Source organism: Varanus komodoensis, unplaced genomic scaffold (assembly GCF_004798865.1).
Source record: "Varanus komodoensis strain SLA01 unplaced genomic scaffold, ASM479886v1 scaffold71, whole genome shotgun sequence".
Lineage (NCBI taxonomy): Eukaryota > Metazoa > Chordata > Lepidosauria > Squamata > Varanidae > Varanus > Varanus komodoensis.
Genome location: NW_025336360.1, coordinates 522,537 through 542,787, shown reverse-complemented (window position 1 = coordinate 542,787; position 20,251 = coordinate 522,537). Strand labels below are relative to the sequence as shown.

At 48.9% G+C, this 20,251-nt stretch overlaps 1 protein-coding gene across 10 annotated transcripts in view; it reads right to left on the bottom strand.

The window, feature by feature from the left end:
* Positions 1-20,251, bottom strand: part of VPS13D (vacuolar protein sorting 13 homolog D) — a 139,047-nt gene that overhangs the window by 36,794 nt on the left and 82,002 nt on the right. For 9 of the 10 annotated variants that reach the window (XM_044452261.1, XM_044452254.1, XM_044452259.1 and 6 more), the window contains 8 exons: positions 18,914-19,087; positions 17,677-17,784; positions 16,957-17,106; positions 16,455-16,604; positions 13,244-13,340; positions 12,455-12,603; positions 10,870-11,004; positions 10,230-10,397 (listed from right to left, as the gene is read on the bottom strand). In XM_044452261.1, coding sequence (XP_044308196.1) covers positions 10,230-10,397; positions 10,870-11,004; positions 12,455-12,603; positions 13,244-13,340; positions 16,455-16,604; positions 16,957-17,106; positions 17,677-17,784; positions 18,914-19,087 — 1,131 coding nt within the window. Of the gene's footprint in view, positions 1-10,229; positions 10,398-10,869; positions 11,005-12,454; positions 12,604-13,243; positions 13,341-16,454; positions 16,605-16,956; positions 17,107-17,676; positions 17,785-18,913; positions 19,088-20,251 lie in introns of those variants that run through there. The other variant, XR_006416824.1, reaches the window with a different exon arrangement.

The following is a 20,251-nucleotide window of genomic DNA, read 5'->3' as shown; positions in this document are numbered from 1 at the left end:
AGCAAGAAGGCTCAACCATCGGTCTTCTCACTGCCTTCATTTGCAGGCCCCCTTTTAAGCAGAAAGTCTGGAGCCTGGATAAACATTCCTAATATAATTTTGCTCATATCCTCACCCATCTCCACCAAGCCTTGCTCCTAGCCGGGAAAAGAGAAATAGCGGGAACCTGCCAGTCAAGTTGGAGTTGGTGGAACTCACGGTGCACATGCTGAAGGAAACACTAAAGACCTTTTTATTTTCCCAATATTTTAACAGTTAATTGGTTTTACCTTGTTTTTAATCATCATTTATCGGATGCTGTGTGTTGTGTATTGTTTGTTGTATATGGTTGCTTTCTTTGTTTTTTGTTTATTGTAAGCCATCCAGAGACTTTTTGGTATTGGGATGGCATGTAACAACTTTAAATAAATAAAAAAAAAAAACAAAAAACACTGGCCCTTGGGCTGCTTGACACCCTATTATCACAGATGGTTAGGACTTTTATAGTGTGTCCCTTGAAAGAGCCACGATGCAGAAAATCTGGCGCTGGGACACATGGGAGAGCGCCCGCCGTCCTTTCTAGGGAAAGATGGGTATTTTTCCCACCCCGTGGCAAATGGGGGAAGGAAGCCCATCCCTGAAGCTGCCTTGGATTGGCACGGCAGACTTGCAGTGGCAGCCCAAAACACACCTCCAAACTGGGGCAGGGCCAAGCATTTCAATCCACCCCCCCACCGTTTTACACAGTAACCGATCTTCCGAACTAGCAGAGCCGGTTTGGGCTGCCGGGAATATCTCCGAGGCCAGACCCCGCGGAAAAAGAGCCCAGGTCAAGTTGTCCGGGGGCCTACGTGGTGGACCTTCCCAAAGGTGACAGCAGCTCAACCCCCCCCCCCCCCCCCCCCCCCCCCCCCCCCAAACGACCCCCCCCCCCCCCCCCCCCCCCCCGCCCAGCACAGGTCCTGAAATTAGCTCACATCACTTCATCAACTCAGACTCGTAATGCATTTGGACAACGGCCCCTTGCTGGGTAATCCACCAGCGGGTTATAGGGGCGCCTGATTAGCCCGGAGGCAGGGGAGGGCCAGGAGGAAGGCCCGGCGGTCCTCCTCCTCCTCCAGCTCGGCAGATGCCTGGCGCGGGCGGGGGGGCGCTGCCCCCCAACGGGCTCCCGTGAAGCTGCCCAGCGGGCGCCTGCAGGCGATAGTTTTGTGTTACAGGCCTGAATGAGTGATCCCCGCAGGAGCTGCCGGCTGTTTTCACATACACAGAAGGCAGTCAAAAGTCCAGGGAATGAACTTGGAGTGACCCCAATTGGAGAGTCATTGGCGGGTTCATGGGGAGGGCAAGCCACACTGATTAAGCAGCCCATGCGCTGCAACAGATAACTTTTCGCGAGAGGGGAGGAGAGGCACACGGCGATCCCCCGGCAGCATCCCGAGCGACCCACCGAGGATGTGCTCCGTGCGCGAGGGAGATGCCCGAAGCTCTGGGGACTCTTGCTTGGACTATGGGGGCGGGTGGGGGCTGTGCAGAAGCCCCTCTCCCCACCCACCCTCGCCGCTCACCTCCAGAACCCAGCATGCTGCATCCTCTTAACTGAGAAGACCCAAACAAGGCAATCCGTCTTCCGGGAGACTAAGCTCCTCTCCTTCCCTTTCATTCTTTGTTTCCTCTGATCCCGTTTTTGTAGTGCATGATGGGGGGGAGGTCCTCCGGAGGGCAGAAGGTCCGCCTGGACCCTCCCTTGCCAAGAACTCCGTACGGGATCCTCTCGTTCCCCTTCCTGTTTCAGCCAGTGTCGCCGGAGATCTCCGCAGACTTGTGAATCCACAGCAGGGTCTTTTCAGGCATTTAGATGTACACGGATCAAGATCCAACACTATTTCTTCTTGCATTTCTCCACGGGCACCAAGCAATCTAGATCTGCCAAACCCTCCCTGTGGTATGAGCCAATACAGTCCAAGGAAAGCCCCGTGCCGGGATCCTTCTGAAGCCGGATGAAGAGGGACCTAGGCCTGTGCTTTTCAGCTTGGGGCTTTGTCTCTCCTCAGTCCCCCGGCTCCTGAGAAAGAGCCGCATGCTAGTTCTCTGCCGTCTGTCTAGACGATCCGTTCTCCACAGTGTCCGAGACGATCCATGAAGGGAGAAGGCCCCGTGGAGTCCACAGTGAGCTGGCAGCCAGCTGCATCTTTAGTCCCTGTGTCCACATCTGCCTTTCTTTGGAGTCTGGGGGTGTTTGTTGGTGGTGGGAATGCGGAGTGGAGTACAAGAGCTTCTCTCCAGCTGAAAACTCTGCCACACGCGGCAGCCCTGGGCTCCTCTTTCCCCGCTGTGTTTTGCGTGTCCGATGTAGTGAAGGGGCATTTCCACATTTTGCCTTAGCTAGCAGGTGTAAGAGCTGCAGGCCGATGTGCTTCAGCAAGGACGATTTTGCGAGGAAAGCACAAAAGTTTGCTCCCCTCCTGTGGCTGTATAAGGACTATGAGGCTATAAGGACACACCTAGAACCAGACAGAGCCAGGAGAGCAGCTCGGGCCGACCGCGCCTGCTTGGGTCGGTCTACAGCCTGCAAGCAGATCCACACCACACAGAGCTGCGGGGCGAGCTGTTTCTGCTCTGCATCTGCAGCCTGCACCCATCTCCTGACCACATTAAGCCCTCTGCCGGGGTGGGCGGGGGGGAGCCGGCTGGCAGTGCCTGGCCTGTTTGCTCCTGAATGCTTATTCATTCCGAGGGACAGAGTGTCCCAATCAAACCGTTCCCTTGCCAGGGTTCAAAGTCATCATTAATGCAAATTTACACAGGAAGAGGAGGGGGGCGGGCACTTCCTCGACACACAATGAGTATTATGTAACACGCGCTACCTCGCAGCTGAATGCTCATGCGAGAGCAGGCGCAGCGGGAGCAAGGCTGAGCTCGGCTTGAAGCGGGACGGCGTCTCCTGCCAGCCGCGCCGGCAGCAGCTGCCAGCGACAAGGTGCTCTCCGCATTGCTGACTGCTGGCCGTGCTGGCGGGGGATGATGGGAGCGGAAGTCCAACACATCTGCAGGGTGTGAGCTTGGGGAAGGCTGTCCTGCTCTTTACGCCTCTTCGTGGCCTTGCTTGCACTCTTGCGGCCGTCAGGGCCAAGCACACCCGTGCCCCGACTTTGCTCCTGAGCCGAGATGTTCAGATGCTTTGTGTCCTTGGACTGACGTTGGCTTTCTGCCCCGTGGGCCTTGGCTCCTTCTGTCCCTTAGACACTCTTCAAATGCCTCAGTTCTCAGACACAGCCGCTTCTGTCCTCTTATACACTCATCCACATCAAAAGCATATTAATTGCGTTGCCACCGTCATCTCCTCCTCCTCCTGTCCATCTTTCCTTGAGGGGAATCGAGGCATCATACAAGCCCTTTCTCTTTGTATCTTCACAGCCCTGCCAGGCCAACTGAGCATGGCCGGCTGAGGGTCATCGCGGCCAAGTGAGGATTAGAACCTGTGTCATCCCCTCTGCCTTCCTCCACGTTGGTTTGTCAGTCTGATGGCTATGAATAAAGACTGATTACTGCCTGGCCGAGCCCAGATTAGCTCTCTCAGGGCCCACCAAGGGCTTTGGAACTTCCACAGAGGTCTGCCTGCAGAAGCGCTGGGGTCAATTGTACAGCAAATGCTGGGGCCTGATTTCACCCGTCCCAGTTCTTCAGAGAAAATGCCTCCCCCCAGGCTTGCCTCCTTAGCTTTCTCCTGACGGAACCAAGTGGCTGATGCGACAAGGGGTGAGGTGGGGTGGGGGGACAACAGCTGCAGCTGCTTCAGCAGAAATGGAAACTCCCAAAGAAAACATCAAATTTTAACATGAAAGCTGAGCTCTTGTTGCAAGGTTCCTCCGTTGCTTATATTTATAGCTTTCCGAACCTTTATCACCCCACTGCAGCAAGTGAACTTTGATATTCCTGCTCTCACTTTAGTTTCTTGAAATATTATATGGTCCGATAGGTACCAAAGAGACTTCTTTATGCTCTGAAGCAATTCATTTTAAGAGTGGCAAATCTCAATTTCCAGTAAAGCTTGGATCTTAACACAGCAGTTGAGATGTAGCCAGACCTTTGGCTGTGGAAGGCTGTATTGGATTCATAGAAGGCACTGGGGGTTAAGCTTTGGTGGAGCAGCTTACATGCCCTGAAGAGTCACTCCATCAGTTCAGAGAAGGACAAAGCTGGCGCGGACAAAGCCTGTCCCATCGAGAAGAAGGGCAGTAAAGCCCATCCTGTTATGGCTACTCATCCTCCAACCAAGCCCCAAATTTTACCTGCCAGCAGGTCCATACTTAGCATTTATATTTCCAAGTTTACGTTGAAATAAACATACAGGCTCTGTCTGCCCTATTTGGCTTTCTTTCTCACAATTCTACATACAAACAACTGGGTTTCCAAGGCAGGTCCCTTTACAGTATGTTTTCATATATCCTTGGCCTAGTTTGAAAACCAAGGTGCACCAGGAAGTTGGAATGAACTGTGAATTCCCATCATTCCCCCACGGCCTTCCCCTGGCCAGTCCTGCCTCCGTATTCCAATATATATCACTACTGAGCTCCTCAGTCCACCGGATCTACTCCGCCTTGGCCTGAAACAGCTGTCCAGGTGTTTCCAACTCTCTGTCCCTTCAAATCCCTCCAAGTACGCATCTCTTTCCAGAAGCCTTTGGCTTAATCCCATGGTCCTCCATCCTCGTGGAAGGGAACCCTAAAGTACACAAACCTGCACACATGTAGTTATATCCATTAGGTTTGCCTTTGCTATCCTGGCCTTGCCTCCCTTCTGATAAATTTAATTTCTAAGCTCTTCAGGACAAGTATTTTTTTCCCTTTAGCTTTTGCTTAAGCAACCCTAAAAACTGCTCTGTGTACCAATCCCATAAGCAGCTACCTTAACAACCACCTCACCATCTCAATTAATATGTAACTTGTATGTCTAATTGCTACATGCAGAAGCCAGCCAAAGTTCAGCACTTTAACTTCCATTAGCATGGGAGGAATGGATAAACACAGGCCCCGCAGGTCTTTCTGCTGACACTGACGGGGCTCCAAAGTGCTTTCTGTCAGCTGGATTGGGTCCTAGGAAGAGAAAGAGCACCTGGTGTGCTAGCGGGGGAATGTTGCACAGGGAGTGCTTTTCCCCTGGCTGAGCATGCACCGGGTTGCACCTTCAGTGTGTTAAAGTTTACAGGTGGTGCTTGAAGCAAAGCATGGAAACAGACTGGTAGCCACTGTAACAGGCACAAAACGGGTGCAATAGAAACTGCCTTGCTCCTACGAGAGGCATTTGGCATCAATGGCAATATTTAAGGGCGGCTCACCTGGAACACTGTGTCCGGTTCTGGGCACCAAGGTTTGAGAAAGATGCAGGTAAATTAGAAAGGGTCCAGCAGAGGGCAACAGAAACGATCCAGGGTTTGGAAACACTGCCCATGAGGAGAGACTGAGGGAACTGGGCATGTTCAGCCTAGAGAGGAGAAGGCTGAGGGGGGACATGAGATCCCTCTGTAAGTACCTCCAAGGCTGTCACAAAGAGGAAGGCCAAGATCTTTTCTTACTAATGCCAGAATGTAGGACACAGAATAATTCAAGTGACGGCAACCCAGATTCAGGCTGGGCATCAGGAAAAGCTTCCTCACTGTCGGAGCAATACAGCAGTGGAACCAGCTGCCTGGAGAGGTGAGGGGGCTCTCCCACACCAAAGACATTCAGGGAGAACCTGGACAGCACTCTGACTGGGATGGTGTGGCTTGGAGTCCTGCCACAACAGGGGGTTGGACTAGATGGCCTTCATGGCCCCTTCCAACTCTTCTATGATTCTATGATGGGTGAACAAGTTACCCAAGCGCCTAGAGATGCTTTCTTCAGACATGACTGCAAACCATCCAAAACCGGCAGAAGACACCCTTTTTGACCCTGCAAAGCACTTTTCTTGTCCTTAAGCAAAAGGCCATTTAAGGCTGTTTAATTATATTTTAAATGTTAAAGGCCTCACTTAAATTAACCTGGGACAAACTAAAGACGGATCAGGATTGAGTGGTAGATTTCTAGGAGGTCTGCAATAGAACCCCAAGGGTTTCTGTCTTCCAGTCCTATCATAAAAGTGAGTAAGCTTTCAAGGGAGTAAATAAAAACCTTTCCCTTGTGCCAGCTGCTTCTTTCTCAGCCTCAGTGTTCCTCCTCAACAGAATACCAATTCATTGCTTTGGATTAGGTCTTTCTTAAGTTCCGTTGCAAATGTTGAAGTACTGTGTTAGAAACCCCGAACTCTGGCCAGTCAGGTGAATTGTAGATCTCACAGCAATGGTCCATGGGGTACAGGAGACACTGACTCTGCCCCGGGTCATTATTTTGTGTCTGGCTCGCTACCAAAAACTAAAATATATTGGAAAAAAAAACAGATCCTGCAATTGATACACGGTGGAGCCTGCACTGGTCAGTTCCACGCACTGTATGGACAACCCACAACGAACCTCCATTTTCCTTAAGCAAATGACTCCCAGCTGCTGCACTAGGACTGGAGAGACCCCCCTTTTTAGAAGTCACCACTGCGGACTCAAGGTCAGAAGCTGTGCAGTAGTACTCTGCTCTGCTTCTCCGTTAATTCAAAATCCCGTTTGCACATGCAGAACATTTCAAAAGTCCAAAGACTGAGTCAAACTGCACATAGAATTCAATATTGACTACTGATTCAAAATACAAACAAAATGCATAAGGAGAGAGAGAGAGAGAGAGAGAGAGAGAGAGAGAGAGAGAGAGAGAGAGAGAGAGAGAGAGAGATTAAATTGCATAAAAACCAGGACTCTTTGCATTTGAAGTATGACTCTTGTATGAAATACCTCCCTAAAAACCTGCAGGCTTATATTATTTTCCCAAGAACTTCCTACCATCAGCTAACCCTATTGAATCATATCAAGCCCACTTTGGAAAAGGAATTTTTGGCACTGAGCTATTTATTTAAAATCTTGAGATGGATCAAAGCGTTTTTGTCATTCCGAGAGTGGATGGTAAACACAGAACCCTTTAGAAGGCTGATCAACTTCCAAGACTCAAAGCTGTTTCTAACAAAATGCCACCAGGCCTAAACCTTCTGACACATAAATATTTCCTTTCCTTCACTGGCAGATGTTGCAATAAAACCAGGGCTTCCAATTAGAGGGCAGAACCCAAATCGCTAGAAAGCACTTAAATTTATCCTGTGGTTTAAAATTCCATCTCACTCTCCAACTATCATCTCTAACAGGGAAGTCATGGGTGAAAAAACGGTAAGATTTAGCGTTAGCAACCCTAGGAGGGAAAATAAAGGTTAAAACAGGGAAATATTGTGTATGTGTCTTTGTATTTGTAACTGAAAATAATTCAAAACAGTTTCTTTTTTGATGCAAGTGCCGGAGCCTCCGTGGAAGACAGAATGGAATGAAATGGAATGGAAATTCCCTCAGGTGCCTATATTTAGGATCAAAGTCCTTTCTTAACACAGAGAAACAGCCAGTCTCCACGGGACCGTTCTGCACAACCGTCTGGAGTGAACTTTCATTAACCTGGGTTTCCGTGCCAACTTAAACACGCAGAACCTCTCCACTTGAAAGAAGCCATTCAGCCACTCCGTGCTCCAAGATACATGGAAAAACCATTACATGAATAATCAACACAGCGATTAAACAGCGAACCCATACAATGGCAAAACCAGACACAGCCCATAAATAAGGGAACATGTGTGCACATGTGCATGCGCCTTTCCTGGAGCCACTTTCCTTCAGAGCCATCATTAAAGTTCAGTCTCTTTAAGAAGTGCCTAGACGTGGAAAGCTCGCCATCCTTCGCCTCTTGTGAATTATGGCTATGATTTTAAGAATCGGGATGGAGGGGTTTGGGTAACACAAGTACAACTTTTTCTAGACATCTGTGGATGTCTTTTTCATTCCCGCAGCTTCCCACAGCCCAGAACTGAGGTCACCCGGGCAGGGATGTGAAAATGTTTGGCTCTTCTGAATCCTGACTCCTTCAGACCTAGGCGTGCAGCCCTGGTAATCAAGCACACACTTCCCGCAGCCAGCGGCAGAGAAGACTGGGGGCTTGGTGGCCTGGCCTGGCTTTTGTTTCACTTCTTCTCAACACCAAGCTGGGTTTTCAGAGGTTCCCGTGTGAGATATGAACTGCACAGTGGCCTACGTTTCAGCCAGTGCAAGATTTATCGATGCAAAATGCATTTGGAACTGGCTAGGAAAATGCTTGCGCAGACGAGTCACTCAAAATGTCAACTCAGGTAAGAAAACACAGAGGTGCTGGGGAACCTTGATTAGAAGGGTCTGAAAAATCCCATGTGATCAGTACATCGCTACATATGTTGACTGATTTAACTTTTTTGAGTGGTTTTATTGCCATTTTAGTGCTGGTTTTCGGATTGACTGGAAGCGACAGCAAATTGGCAATCTACGGGGCAGGGTGCGCGTGTTCAAAGCAATGACATTGCGAATAGGTTTCTGCCAGTGTCGGGATTCTTTCTTCCCAGGGCGAGAATCCACCATGGGCTTTAAGAATTAAGAACTGTGGGGGAAGCACGAACCTCCATGCTCTGTGCAAGATGGAAAGGATGACAAATGTAAGCATAGGCAGGCGAAAGACAGCAATGCTGGCTGTGAGGAAGAAGAGCCCTTTTCCCCAGCTCTTCTGCTCAAAGGCTTCCAGGAGCAGATTGAACAGCTCAGTAAGAATGCCAGGCAGATTTCGCCCTCAGGCTTATGACCCAAAAGCGACAGCATGAGAGCGAAAAGGAGAGGAGAGAAAGGCGGAAACCAAGCCAACACAGGCTGCTGTCAGTTGAGACGCTGCTCTCAGCAGGCCTGCTCAGCCTTAGCTTGCAGCACAAGCCGTAGATTGAATATCCAGCCATGCCACGTCCAAACCCATGTTTGGACTGAGTTTTCTGCTTTCTCCCATCTGTCCAGCACTCGAGCTTTGTAACAGTTGCCTCCAGAGGCAAAACAACACCTCTAATTGTGCAACAGACGTCATGCCGAACCATAGCAACACTTCCTAAGCCAGGGCTGCTGTCCAGCTTGCATTAAGTTCATGTTTACAAGGCACAGTAGTTAACAAAAAATTATATTGTCGAGGACGGTTGAAATTGCCAGAAATTTTCCAAATGAAGTCCTAGCCGTTTCAGAGGGGCAGGTTTACGGCTCTGGAAGGATGAATCTCTCTCTGCTCCTCTCGTAATGGGCCCTGTCATGCAGTCTTACCTCACCCCTTTCTTCATGTGCCTATCGTTATTTTTTTCAAATGTTCCTATCCCATCTTATATTTCCAAAAAAATCTCAGGATGGTGCATAAAAGAATTAAAAGCACCAGAACTAGGCAACAGTACTTGATTTAAAATACTACACACACACACACACACACACACAATTAAAAAAACTGGGCAGAGAAAAAGCTTTTGGCCTGGCGCTGAAATGAGCAAAGAGCTGGTGCCAGGTGAACCACTTTGGGGAGCCTATTCCACGATCGGGGTGCCACCGCAGAGAAGGCCCTTCTCCTAGTGACAATATTAACAATATTTACTTATTTATCTTATTTACTTATTTGTTAACAATATTTACTTATTTATCTGGCCAGGGCGACTTCTTTTCTTTACTTCTTTTCTTTTATAACATTTCTTTTATAACTTCTTTTATATCTTTTATTTATTTTATATTATTAATTTTAATTTTATATTGTTATTTTTGTATTGTATTGTATTTTATTGTGTTGTAAGCCGCCCTGAGGCTTCGGCAAGGGGCGGCATAGAAATGTTCTAATAATAATAATAATAATAATAATAATAATAATAATAGTGACAGCCCTTCTCACCTCCTTCAAGGAGGGCTCCCGGAGAAGGATCTCCACCAATGAGCTTAATGTCTGGGCAGGAATATATGGGAGGAGACGCTCTGTTGGGGGCCCCAGCTGTTAAGCACTCTATAGGTGTCAACTCCTTAAACCAGGACTTTGGCTGGCAGCCAGTGGAGATGTTATAGGACTGGTGTTATATGATCGCATCTGCTGGTCCCTTTCCATAGCCTGGCTGCTCTTTTCTGCATCAACTGAAGTATCTGGACCATCGTCAAGGGGAACCCCACACAGAGTGTGTTACAAGAGTCCAAACAGGAGGTTACCAGCGCGGGGGTCACTGCTGCCAGGCCGTGTCTATCCAGGTAAGGATGCCGCTGATGAACCAGCCTGAAAGAGTCCTACCTTTGCAGCGGAGTTGGACACGCCATGAGTAACGTTCCGGATAAGGCCGCCGATATTTCCGTATTTTATCAGCCCGGTGACACCTTCTGAAACATCATTGAGCAGGCCCATTGGATTGCCGAGGAAGTCCACCGAGCTCAGGATTTTCGCCGCTTGGCCGATCAGCTCCTGAAACCAGAAAATCGCAAAACCCCATCGTGGAACAGCGAGCACTCCCTCTTGGCTGCCCGCCTGAAATGACGATGCTGGTGACGGAGCAACTCCGATAATAAGGGAAGAGCATCTCATCTGTCTTGTACAGGGAGAGATGAAGCGGTGTAGGGAAGCAACGAAAGTGTCACTGAATCTAGCCTTCTTTTATACCGGATCAGTCCCAGAACAGCCAACCTGTGTCTTACCTGTGTGATAATCTTGGAGGAAGCATCATGGGGGTGAACACACTGTGTCATCTCTGAGAGTGCAGAACATGTCAAATCAGCAAAGCTACCTGGCCATAAAGTGCCTGCCTTGCTATGAACAGACTAGGGGGTGTGTAGAAAATACACACTGTAGGAAAATAACATGTGCGGCACACCGGTACCTCCCACAGAGATCATCTGGCTTTTCACACTTCTGGGGCTTCTACAGCCATGCCACTCACCTCTTGAAAGTGCTTCAGGATGTCACAGATGATGAACTCTTTCGTCTCGTAAGGGTGGACTCTGGTGAAGGGATCCAGGTTGATCACGGCATCTTCAAACCTTATCAGAGGGAAGCCCAGGCTGCTTTTCAGAGCCTAAACCAAAGAGAGCAAATCAACCATCACATGCTCTTCATTCTAGATCTGGCCCTTAGACGAACTCGGCTGTCCATCAGTTCTGCCGAGCTGCTTTCCGGCAAAGGGTGTCCTTCTCGCACCTTCTTTGCTTACACCCTCCTTCCAAGAGAGCTGGACTTCTTGGAAAGTGAGAGAGCATGAAAATGGAAGAAGCCACTGGTTTTTAAGCTTCTCACCTCTTGGCTAAATGCCACCAGAGGCTGCCCTTTATTTGCTGTTCCGTCGGTTAAAAACAGAAGGCACCCAAAAGGACATCTTGCAAATTTCCTTTCCCCTCCCGGAGCCGTGCGTGCAGGTGTGCACAAGGACAGGCAGATGCTCCTCCATGTCTCCCACAACCTCTCTTGCCACGCTCCTTGAGAGACAGGCAGAAGACCAGGAACACTCCAGGGGGCCTCAGGATCGAAACGGGAGCAATGGGAATATGCCCGTTTTTGCACAGATCTTTTCCTTCTAGCCATTCCAGGCCATTTTGCATTTGCTTTCCCTGCTATTCCGGAGTGCCTGACTTGGATCTTAGACGGGAATGAAGGCCCACGGCATAGGACTGCTGAGGGAGGGATTAGCAAACACTGGAGACAAAGCAAGAATGAGCTCTCCTGCGTGGGTGTCTAACATGGACCTCACAGGAGTCTATTTGTATGATTTCATGGTCCCAGAGGCCATCCGTAGGGATGAATGGGCTCCACTTGAGAGGTGTTTCCCTCTGAATTCCTATGGTTCTGAGCTGGGCTAAGCTGGACTTCACTGGATTACAATCCAGCAACTAAAAATCAAGATGATCAGATGAAGGTCATGCTGGCTTTACTTTCAGACAATGAGGGGCTGACATCAAAGTGGGAGGACAGAGGGTCTCAGGCTGAACGTCTGGCAATTCTGGTTAAGAAGGTCTCCAGTCGCTAGAAAAGAGGAGATTCTCGACTCCGGAAGGGAGGAGCAAAGCAACGGGGCAAAACAATTTGTGGCAAAAAGAGCAGCGACTTTCACCCCAACAAAGGTCCAGCATCTGGTTACATGACCTGCTCCGCATCTCCTGATGCTCAAAGGGCCAGTCAGACCTGGCTGGTCATCTTAAAGACCTCATTTAAAGGGTACAGCAAAGCAACATCGATCCTGCTGCAAGCTTCCATTTCAGAATATATCGCAGTCCCTAAATCTCAGTGGGTGAGTCTTCCAGACAGTGAGGAGGGATAGCATCCTTCGAAACAAGGATTCTGAATGGATTCTTTAGTTTTCCAGGTTGGGGGAAGCCTCAGCACACTATGCAGCTCCTTGAATTCTGGGCATTCTGGCCGACACAATTCACACCAACAGCCTCAAGGGTGATAAAACGCTGACAAAAGGAATCCATTGCCTGTCATGGGATTCACTAGGGCCACTGAAAAGCGAAGGATCTCTGAAGCCTTACCTTGAGCTCCACAGGGAGGCTGCTGGAAGTGAAGACACTCAGCTTTATCTGCGGAAGGCTAATTTTGAGGTTTTCAAAGTAATATCGCTTCTGGGCTCCACCTTGATCAACGGGTGCTTCATGAAGATTTTCACTGTAGTTTTCAACCTCTGCAGCCAACGGCATAACACTGGCATTATTAACAGTGGAAAACAGTCCCTGGGATGGGTAAATCTCTACCACTGTCATTGAAAAGGAGACTTGACAAGGGAAGGCTGACAAGAAAACTGTTTCTTTCGAAAGAGGAATTCTGGATCCTAACTTTCTCCATGCTTGATATATATTCAACTTTGGACTTCAGTGCACCCACAGAAGGTGTTTGTTGCAAAACTGGAGCTTCTTCACATAATCTGCCAAAGAGCGTGCTCAGCACTGTCTCTTTTAGAATCACAGTGCGGAACATTTTATGCAAGCTTTTGCAATCAGATTGGCAAAGTGCTTCCACTAGCAATCGCTTAATAGAAAATTCAAAATGGATTTTCTCAAGAATAGACTGAAAAAAGCAGATGTGGCATTTGGAACTTAAGGCTTTGCATCCGAACAATGAAATATTTCCCTAAGTTTTATTATTTTTTTTAATTTACAAACTTCCCAGATCCAACTGGCAATCTGAGAATCGACATGCACATGGTGGGCATGTCGTGAGCGGAGCCGGCTGGTGCCGGAGGTCAGACTAGATGGCCCGGGAGACCCCTTCTGACTCGCTCGGTTTCCATGTCTATGTTTCTAACTGCAGACCTGACAACATACCTGATTCGGACAGATCATAGCCAAAGAAACTCAGTAGTTGAAAGAACAGCTTCTCCTCAATTTGGACCGTGAACTTGCTAGCTGTGATCATCAGATGCTGGAATTAAGGGATATTGTTAGCCCGCTACCTATGTACAAAGCACTTTGCAAGATAGTACCAAGATCACATGAAGGGCTCATAATCTAAATGGACTCCCAGAAAGATGCAAGCAAAAGATCTATGACTTAATTTTAAACTGAGGCTCTGAATTTCAGCCTCTCGGGGCATCCACTCAGTGTTTCAGATTGAATATACAGCCAGCAGGAGCTTTTAGTCCCACATCCTTACTCCACAAGTCCGGCTTTTGATTGATATACATACAGAGCTTCCCCTGCACCCCTTGGCTCAGATGATCTACTCACTAGTCGAAATACTTGGAGTGCAACCTATTTCCCCCATGGCAAAGGGGCAGAACCCTCTGAACTGGGATTTTCGCCACCGTGCCTTGCACTGGGCGTTTTATCTAGACGGCAGTTTCCACCCCTCGAGATTCAGCACTAGAAAAGGAGGATGGGATGCCAGGTGGAACTGGCATTGCAAGTACACCCCCTGCCCCTGCCTGGGCCCAGGTGAGACCCTGGGGATGGGATGGAGGCAGGTGGAATGGCTCTTTCCATGCTGGATGCAAAGGGCGAGGACAACAGCCCAGCCCTTGAGACCTCCGGCCTCCGAGATGATGGCAGGAAGGCACAGGGTTACGACTTTAGATAGAAGAAAATTTTACCATGCCCAGCTTGGGATGTGTAAGGCAGGAAGCTTAGTTCTACTTCTGGCTTTCCATACCTGGCACCTAGAATTATGTCCCTCATGCATTTTGTGCAAGGCATTATGGACTTTGCGTACCTCGCCCAAAGACTCTGCGAATGCTCCTGAGCATTTGATCTCAGCTCGGCTTGTTTCACTTCCTGGCCCAGGCTGAGTGTGGGAAAGGAGTCTAGCAAGAGTCAGAGAGCTGAATTCCAGCCTGACCTTCACATCCGTACTCCCAACAACCCCCAGGCAGAGTCGCATGACTTTGTTCCCTGCCTAAACATGCACAGGATCGTGCCCTTAGCCATTTATATAGCACACTCAGAGCTCAAAGCATTTATCATCCATTATTGGTCTGTAGCATCTACAACCACCATGGTCAGTGTTGCCATAGAATCACAGAATTGGAATCATAGAGTTGGAAGGGGACAGAGGGGCATTTGGGTCCAATCTGCCGCTCTTGCAGGACGCCCAGTTAAACTACTCCCCTCAGATGGGTGTCAAGAGCATCCAGAGTGCCTCCAGTGCAGGAGAGTCCACCACCTCCCTGGGTCATGGGTTCCTTTGTCGTGCTGCTGTAACAGTCAGCAAGCTTTTCCTGATGTCCAGCTGGAACCTGCCTTGCTGTCACCTGAACCCATTACTCTGTGTCTTGACTCTAGGATGACTGAGAAGAGATCCTGGCCTTCCCTTCTGTGGCAGCCTTTCGAGTTCTTGTAGAGTGCTATCACATCTCCCTTTCGTCTTCTCTTCTTGAAGCAAACCTGCCCAGTTCCGTCAATCTCTCCTCATGGGGCTTTGCTTTCAGTCCCTGGACCATCCTTTCTGCCCTCCTCTGAACCCTTCCCAGCTTGTCTGCACCTTTCTTCAACTGTGGTGCCCAGAACAGGACCCAGGACTTCAGATGAGGCCAAAGCATTTCTGAGTAGAGGGAAGCTAGAACTTTGCATGATTGGGAGATGACCCTGATGCTGGGAACAATTGGTGGCAAAAGAAGAAGGGGGCGGCAGAGGTTGAGGTGGCTGGATGGAGTCAGTGCGGCAGTGGGTGTGGGCTTGGGTGGACTCTGGGGGATGGTGTAAGACAGGAGAGCTGCGAGGAACGTTGTCCATGGGGTCGGGCATGACTCTGCGACTGAACAACAACAAGGTAGCTTTTGTCCTTTCTGCAGCCACTTTGCATGGTTGACTCACATTCGGCTTGTGCTCTACAACATTTCCAAGATCCTTCATGGCACTGTTGGTGTGATAACAGAGGCTTCAAAAGATGTTTCCACATGAAAACTTTCCATATGAATTCAAGGCGGAGGCAAGGAGGGATCCAGGAATGCCCTGATTTATACTGCAGCCTCTCATGCCCTGCCCAACCCGGTCTTACTTGTGCCTTGATTTCATCAGGGATCTGTCAGCAAACAGTGTATTACTCACAGCCATCATTAGCCTGGATCCTAAATATGATGGTGTGATAGTCAAGAGTTGAGTCTGGGGAGGTTTTCAGTCTTTGCAGGACTGAAAGCTACCACATCAAGCCTTCCTCCTTGCCTTCTAATGTCTCGGACAAAGACAGATGCACAGCCAAGGATTCAAGGACTCTTCTAATCAAACAGCATTTTAAAGTATTTTAAAGGCTTCAATTAATTATTGAAACTATAAGAAAAAGTAATACAAAAGCTCAGGCTAACTCTTCAGAATCAGTTGTTAATGGTTGTACTATACTGATATTAAATCACACACCCACCTACCCACCCACCCATGTTGCTCACAAGGTTATGCAAATACATGCCAAAAAAAAAAAGAGGGGAGGTTTAATGTGCTTGGACTCTGTGCATACATGTGGATACGGACTTCAGTGGGGCTAGAAAGCAAATCAGTCAGTGCTTTCATAGGAGACACTGTAATGCAATTCGAAGGATGGGCTAACAGTCACACAGAAAGCAGACCCTAGACTTCCTAAAACCCGTGAAAGAGCCTGATGGCAGGTTCAACTCTTATCCAAGGGAGATGCAACCAAGCGGATAGCTGCAACCCGGCATTCCGGCTCTGCCTTCCTCCAGGATACTCTCAGTTCCAAGGAGCTCAGATAGCCCATTCCGCTCTCCCCACCCCGGTCCGCCATTTTTCTTTCCATCCAGCTCTTGAAATTCCACAGCTAACGGCCACGCTCTGCTTCCTTAGGCCAAGTGCTGCCAATTCCCTTCGGTTCTGGCATTTGCACATGTTCCAGGGGCTTATTTCTGCACTTCTGCAAAGCTTTGAGCAAGCAGACGCCTCCCCCTCTTGTTCCGCCGTGGCCCGTTTTGGATCCAGCGGTCAGCCCCTGAGTTCACTGTTAGAGGGGGCGGCGTTAGAAAGATACCCAGAGGTTAGTGCTGCGGGGTTTTGTAGCTTCGGTGGGCAGAATGGCATTCGGTTGCTGGATTACCTTGTATATATCAGTTAAAGGGCTCTTACTGGGGAATTTCACGGCATTCAACTGCAGGGCGGGAGCCGTCTCCGCGATTTCATTTTCAGCTGTTACGGGCGTCACAAAGAGCACGAAAGGCTGTGTGGTGCGAAGGAGCTGGTTGTCCACCTGAGCAGAAAGCAAGAGAGAGGGCAAGTCTTGAGGGGGGCCCAAGCTGGCGGGGGACAGTTGCTGGCCAAATGCTTTAGTGCCCATCTCAAAATGGGAGTGCCGTCTTAGAGACAAAAGCAAGATACCTGTACATCTAGGCTGAGTAACAGGCTCAAGAAAAACCTGCCGAATGCATATCCCAGTAACCATCTGTGGCCAAAATTACTTCAGTGGAAGCTAATTTGCACTACTATTTCCTCTTCATAGCTTCAAAGCATGGGAATTGGGATGTTACAAATGAGAAATGCTGCCAGGAATGTTTTTTCACCAAAATGAATTCGCCCCAATTGACAGCTCATTGTCTGGTTACCTGAACATCCTGTACGCTAAGTTCAAGCATCTGACTTGTGGACAGCTGTGTGAAATGGAGGTGAATGCCAGTAAAACTTGCAAATATCAGCTCTTCCGGGGCTTTGTTCACTAACGACAAACCTACGCCACCTTCTAATTTCAACTGGACCTGTGAATGGAACAGAAAATCGATCCAAAACCATTTGTATCAACACGGAAAGCACTGATTTGCTCAAGCCCTCGGCTGAGACCCAGTGGGAGATAATTAAGCTGATCTGCATATCCTGCTGTGCTAACAAAGGCGAAGCAACACAACCATCCCCACTCAAGGTGGAGCACGGGCTGCACGTGGGTTTCCGTGTTGTGTGACCCCAGCCAGGCGAACTGATCACGGCTTGCTGATTAGGAGCTACTCCCTGAAGGGAACCCACGCCTTGTTGCTGGGCCGCGAGCTGCCCAAACTAGGTTTCTGATTCTGCGGGCCTCTGCCACCTGCTGCTGAATTTATCCTGGGAATCCTCCGAACACTGGTATCTTCATTTCACCAGGGAGTTCCCTGAAGTCCTGCCCTCACCAGGCCTGCAAAGCAAAACTCCTGAAGCGCAGCAGGAGTTGGGTTTGCTCTGAAATTCACAGCAGCCGGGGGTAGCGTGAAAGCTCCCAAGGGTGAGCGGGTCCTACGGCCGAGCCTGTTGGGAACCACAACAAAAAGCTGTGCCCAGCCAGTGCGCTGACTCACTTCCAGCTCTTCCTCTGTGTCAGGATTCCTCAGCTTCCGCAGGTCTTGTTCCAACTCATCCCCTTCGTAGGAGAAACGGTCGTTTCTGCGTTGGTTGAAGTCTGTTATCTAATAAGGAACGCACTGTTAGGATTCCTCTCCCCTGGCCATCCAGTTTAATTCACAATTCTCAAGCGACCCAAAGGTACAAAGCCACAGGAAGAGCTTTGTATCTTCCCAACGAAAGCAATCAGTCCAGCTGATGCCACAAAAGCCTTTGTTCTACACAGTGTTACAGATACAGACGAGTAAGCCCGGAAGCTGTCCTCTCTCTCTGAACGATCTCAGCTCACGGGGTGCTGTTCACCCTCCTGCGCTGCCCCTCTATGGGTGGGTCACTTCGACGTCTCTCCCTGTGTCGCTCAACCAATCTGGACTCTAACTGCCCCACTCTGCACGAGTGTCTGTGGGAACGAGCATCCTCGTCGAGGCCAACTCCTGCAACCCCCCAGCTCTGTTCTCCAGGTGCTGCCATCGTTTCCCCAGCAACCTCCAGACTGGCCTCTGCTTGCGCTGCAGTTTTGTCCCCCTCCTGAATCCCCCCATCTGCTGAACGGTCATCCCCATGGACTGAGCTTTCGGGGAGGGCTGCTTGTTCCGCTGGCACTAGATACGCATCCTCCTCTCAGCCCTCTGGTTCTCACGGGGAGTTTCTTTCTCTTGTGTGCGCACTAAGGACTCTCCTGAGTCAGCGCGCACGACACTAACCTGGGAACTGACACATAGGTATTATATGGACACATATATTATAAAATACCCAATGTCTGTTTGGTTTCTGGCTACCTTCGTGTAAACCTGCACACAGACACACATGCGCATCAGAGAAACACGCATGCGCATTCAGAGAAACCTCATTATCTCTGAATCCTTGGTGTACACAGGAAAAATCCTCCTCCTTGGTTTGCCTTGCGAGCTCTGGCTGCCCCCCCCCCCCCCGTGCCTTCAAATGTCTCATTCATTTTATGTCTGTTGTGGGGGGCATCCTTGCAAACACAGGATTTACAGATGATGGTGGCGAGCCATCTTGAGGGAGAGAGTCTTTGGCGATTGGGTGGTATAAAATGAAATAAATGAATAAATCTCTTTTGGGGGGGCAGTGGAAATGCATGATAATGAATTATAGATCGATCATGTATTGCTTCTCTATTATAAAGGCATTGAAGTATGTTAGTAAAATCACAAGGAAGAGCTCCATCACCTGCAGGACCCTTGTTGGCCCATCTGGAATGACCCGGACTGCCAAGATTCCAGAGCCAGGCCGCATCTTCTGATTGATGAACTGCTGTTCTGGCGGAACGGGGCCCAGCAAGGCCGTATCAGGGCCAAGAACAACCTCAGCTCCGTCCTGCAGTCCTTTCACGCCTCCCTTTGCCTGGAAGGAGAAAACCAAACAGAAGGTGACTAAAAGCTTGGGGCCTCAAAGGCTGGGATTGGCAATACAGGAGGGACCCCCAGCAGCCTTGAAAGGTAGCTGCACGGCCTCTATTCAGCATCTCCAGTGGAAAAAAGTCCACCACCTCAAAACACTCCTTTATACTTCCAGTCAGGAATTATCATTACAACATTTCTTCTGACACTGACCTGGAAACTGCCTCCGGGTAATTTTTACTCTTGTAAAGCTCCTCAAGTCCTGCTCTCTAGGGCAGAGCTTCAAACTCACATATTTAAGCTGCCTCAATAACATTTCTATTCTGTTTTTGTCTATTTTATTTTCTGGACAAATGGACTTACAGATGGATCCAGTGCACTGCTAACTTTGAAGTCAGTCCCACTAAACGCCAGGGGTTTACCTGGAAGTAAGTGTGCACAGGACTCCGGTCTTAAAATATTAAACAATCGGGGAAGAAGGGAGAGAGGTCCCAGCTACAGAGCACAGTTTTATTAACAAACGTACGTTACTGATAAGTTAACTCTGCAAAAGACCTTCAAGGATTTGCAGGGAATTAGAGGGGAAGGTGGGGAGAGTCGGGACAAACAGAGGAATCACAAATGTTGACAACATCTCTTTAATAAAGAATTCTAAAGAGTTCATTGGGTATAGTATAGCTGACAAATTCATTCCAGATGTACACCTCAGAGTAGACAGTCTTTGATCAAAATCACCCACCCTTTCTGCGGGGAAGAAGGCTAAATCAGTCCAAAACTGATTCTTATGAACGTGCTTTGTACGTAAACTGTCTTTGAAAATCCTTTTTCTTATGAAAAGGCAACTCAACATAATAAATATGAACTTTTCAGCTCATTTTTAAGCTGTCTGTTGCAGCAAGCAACAAAGATAACACAAGAATGGTTTTGAACAGCTTTCTGCAAAGATCAACTGGATATACAAAATGAGCAAAATAAGCAGACCTTAAATCATTCCTGAAAGAAAATTCCAGAAGGTTACCTGGATGTCTGTACCTGTCCCAGCCTGACCTTCCTTAGAGGATTTGCATGGGAAGGGGCAGAAGCGGTTAGAGTCTTTTCTTTTATAGGCCCTATTTGCAAGCGGCTCTTCTTGCAGGAGCTCAGAGAGCATCATGGGTTGAGTTACGCT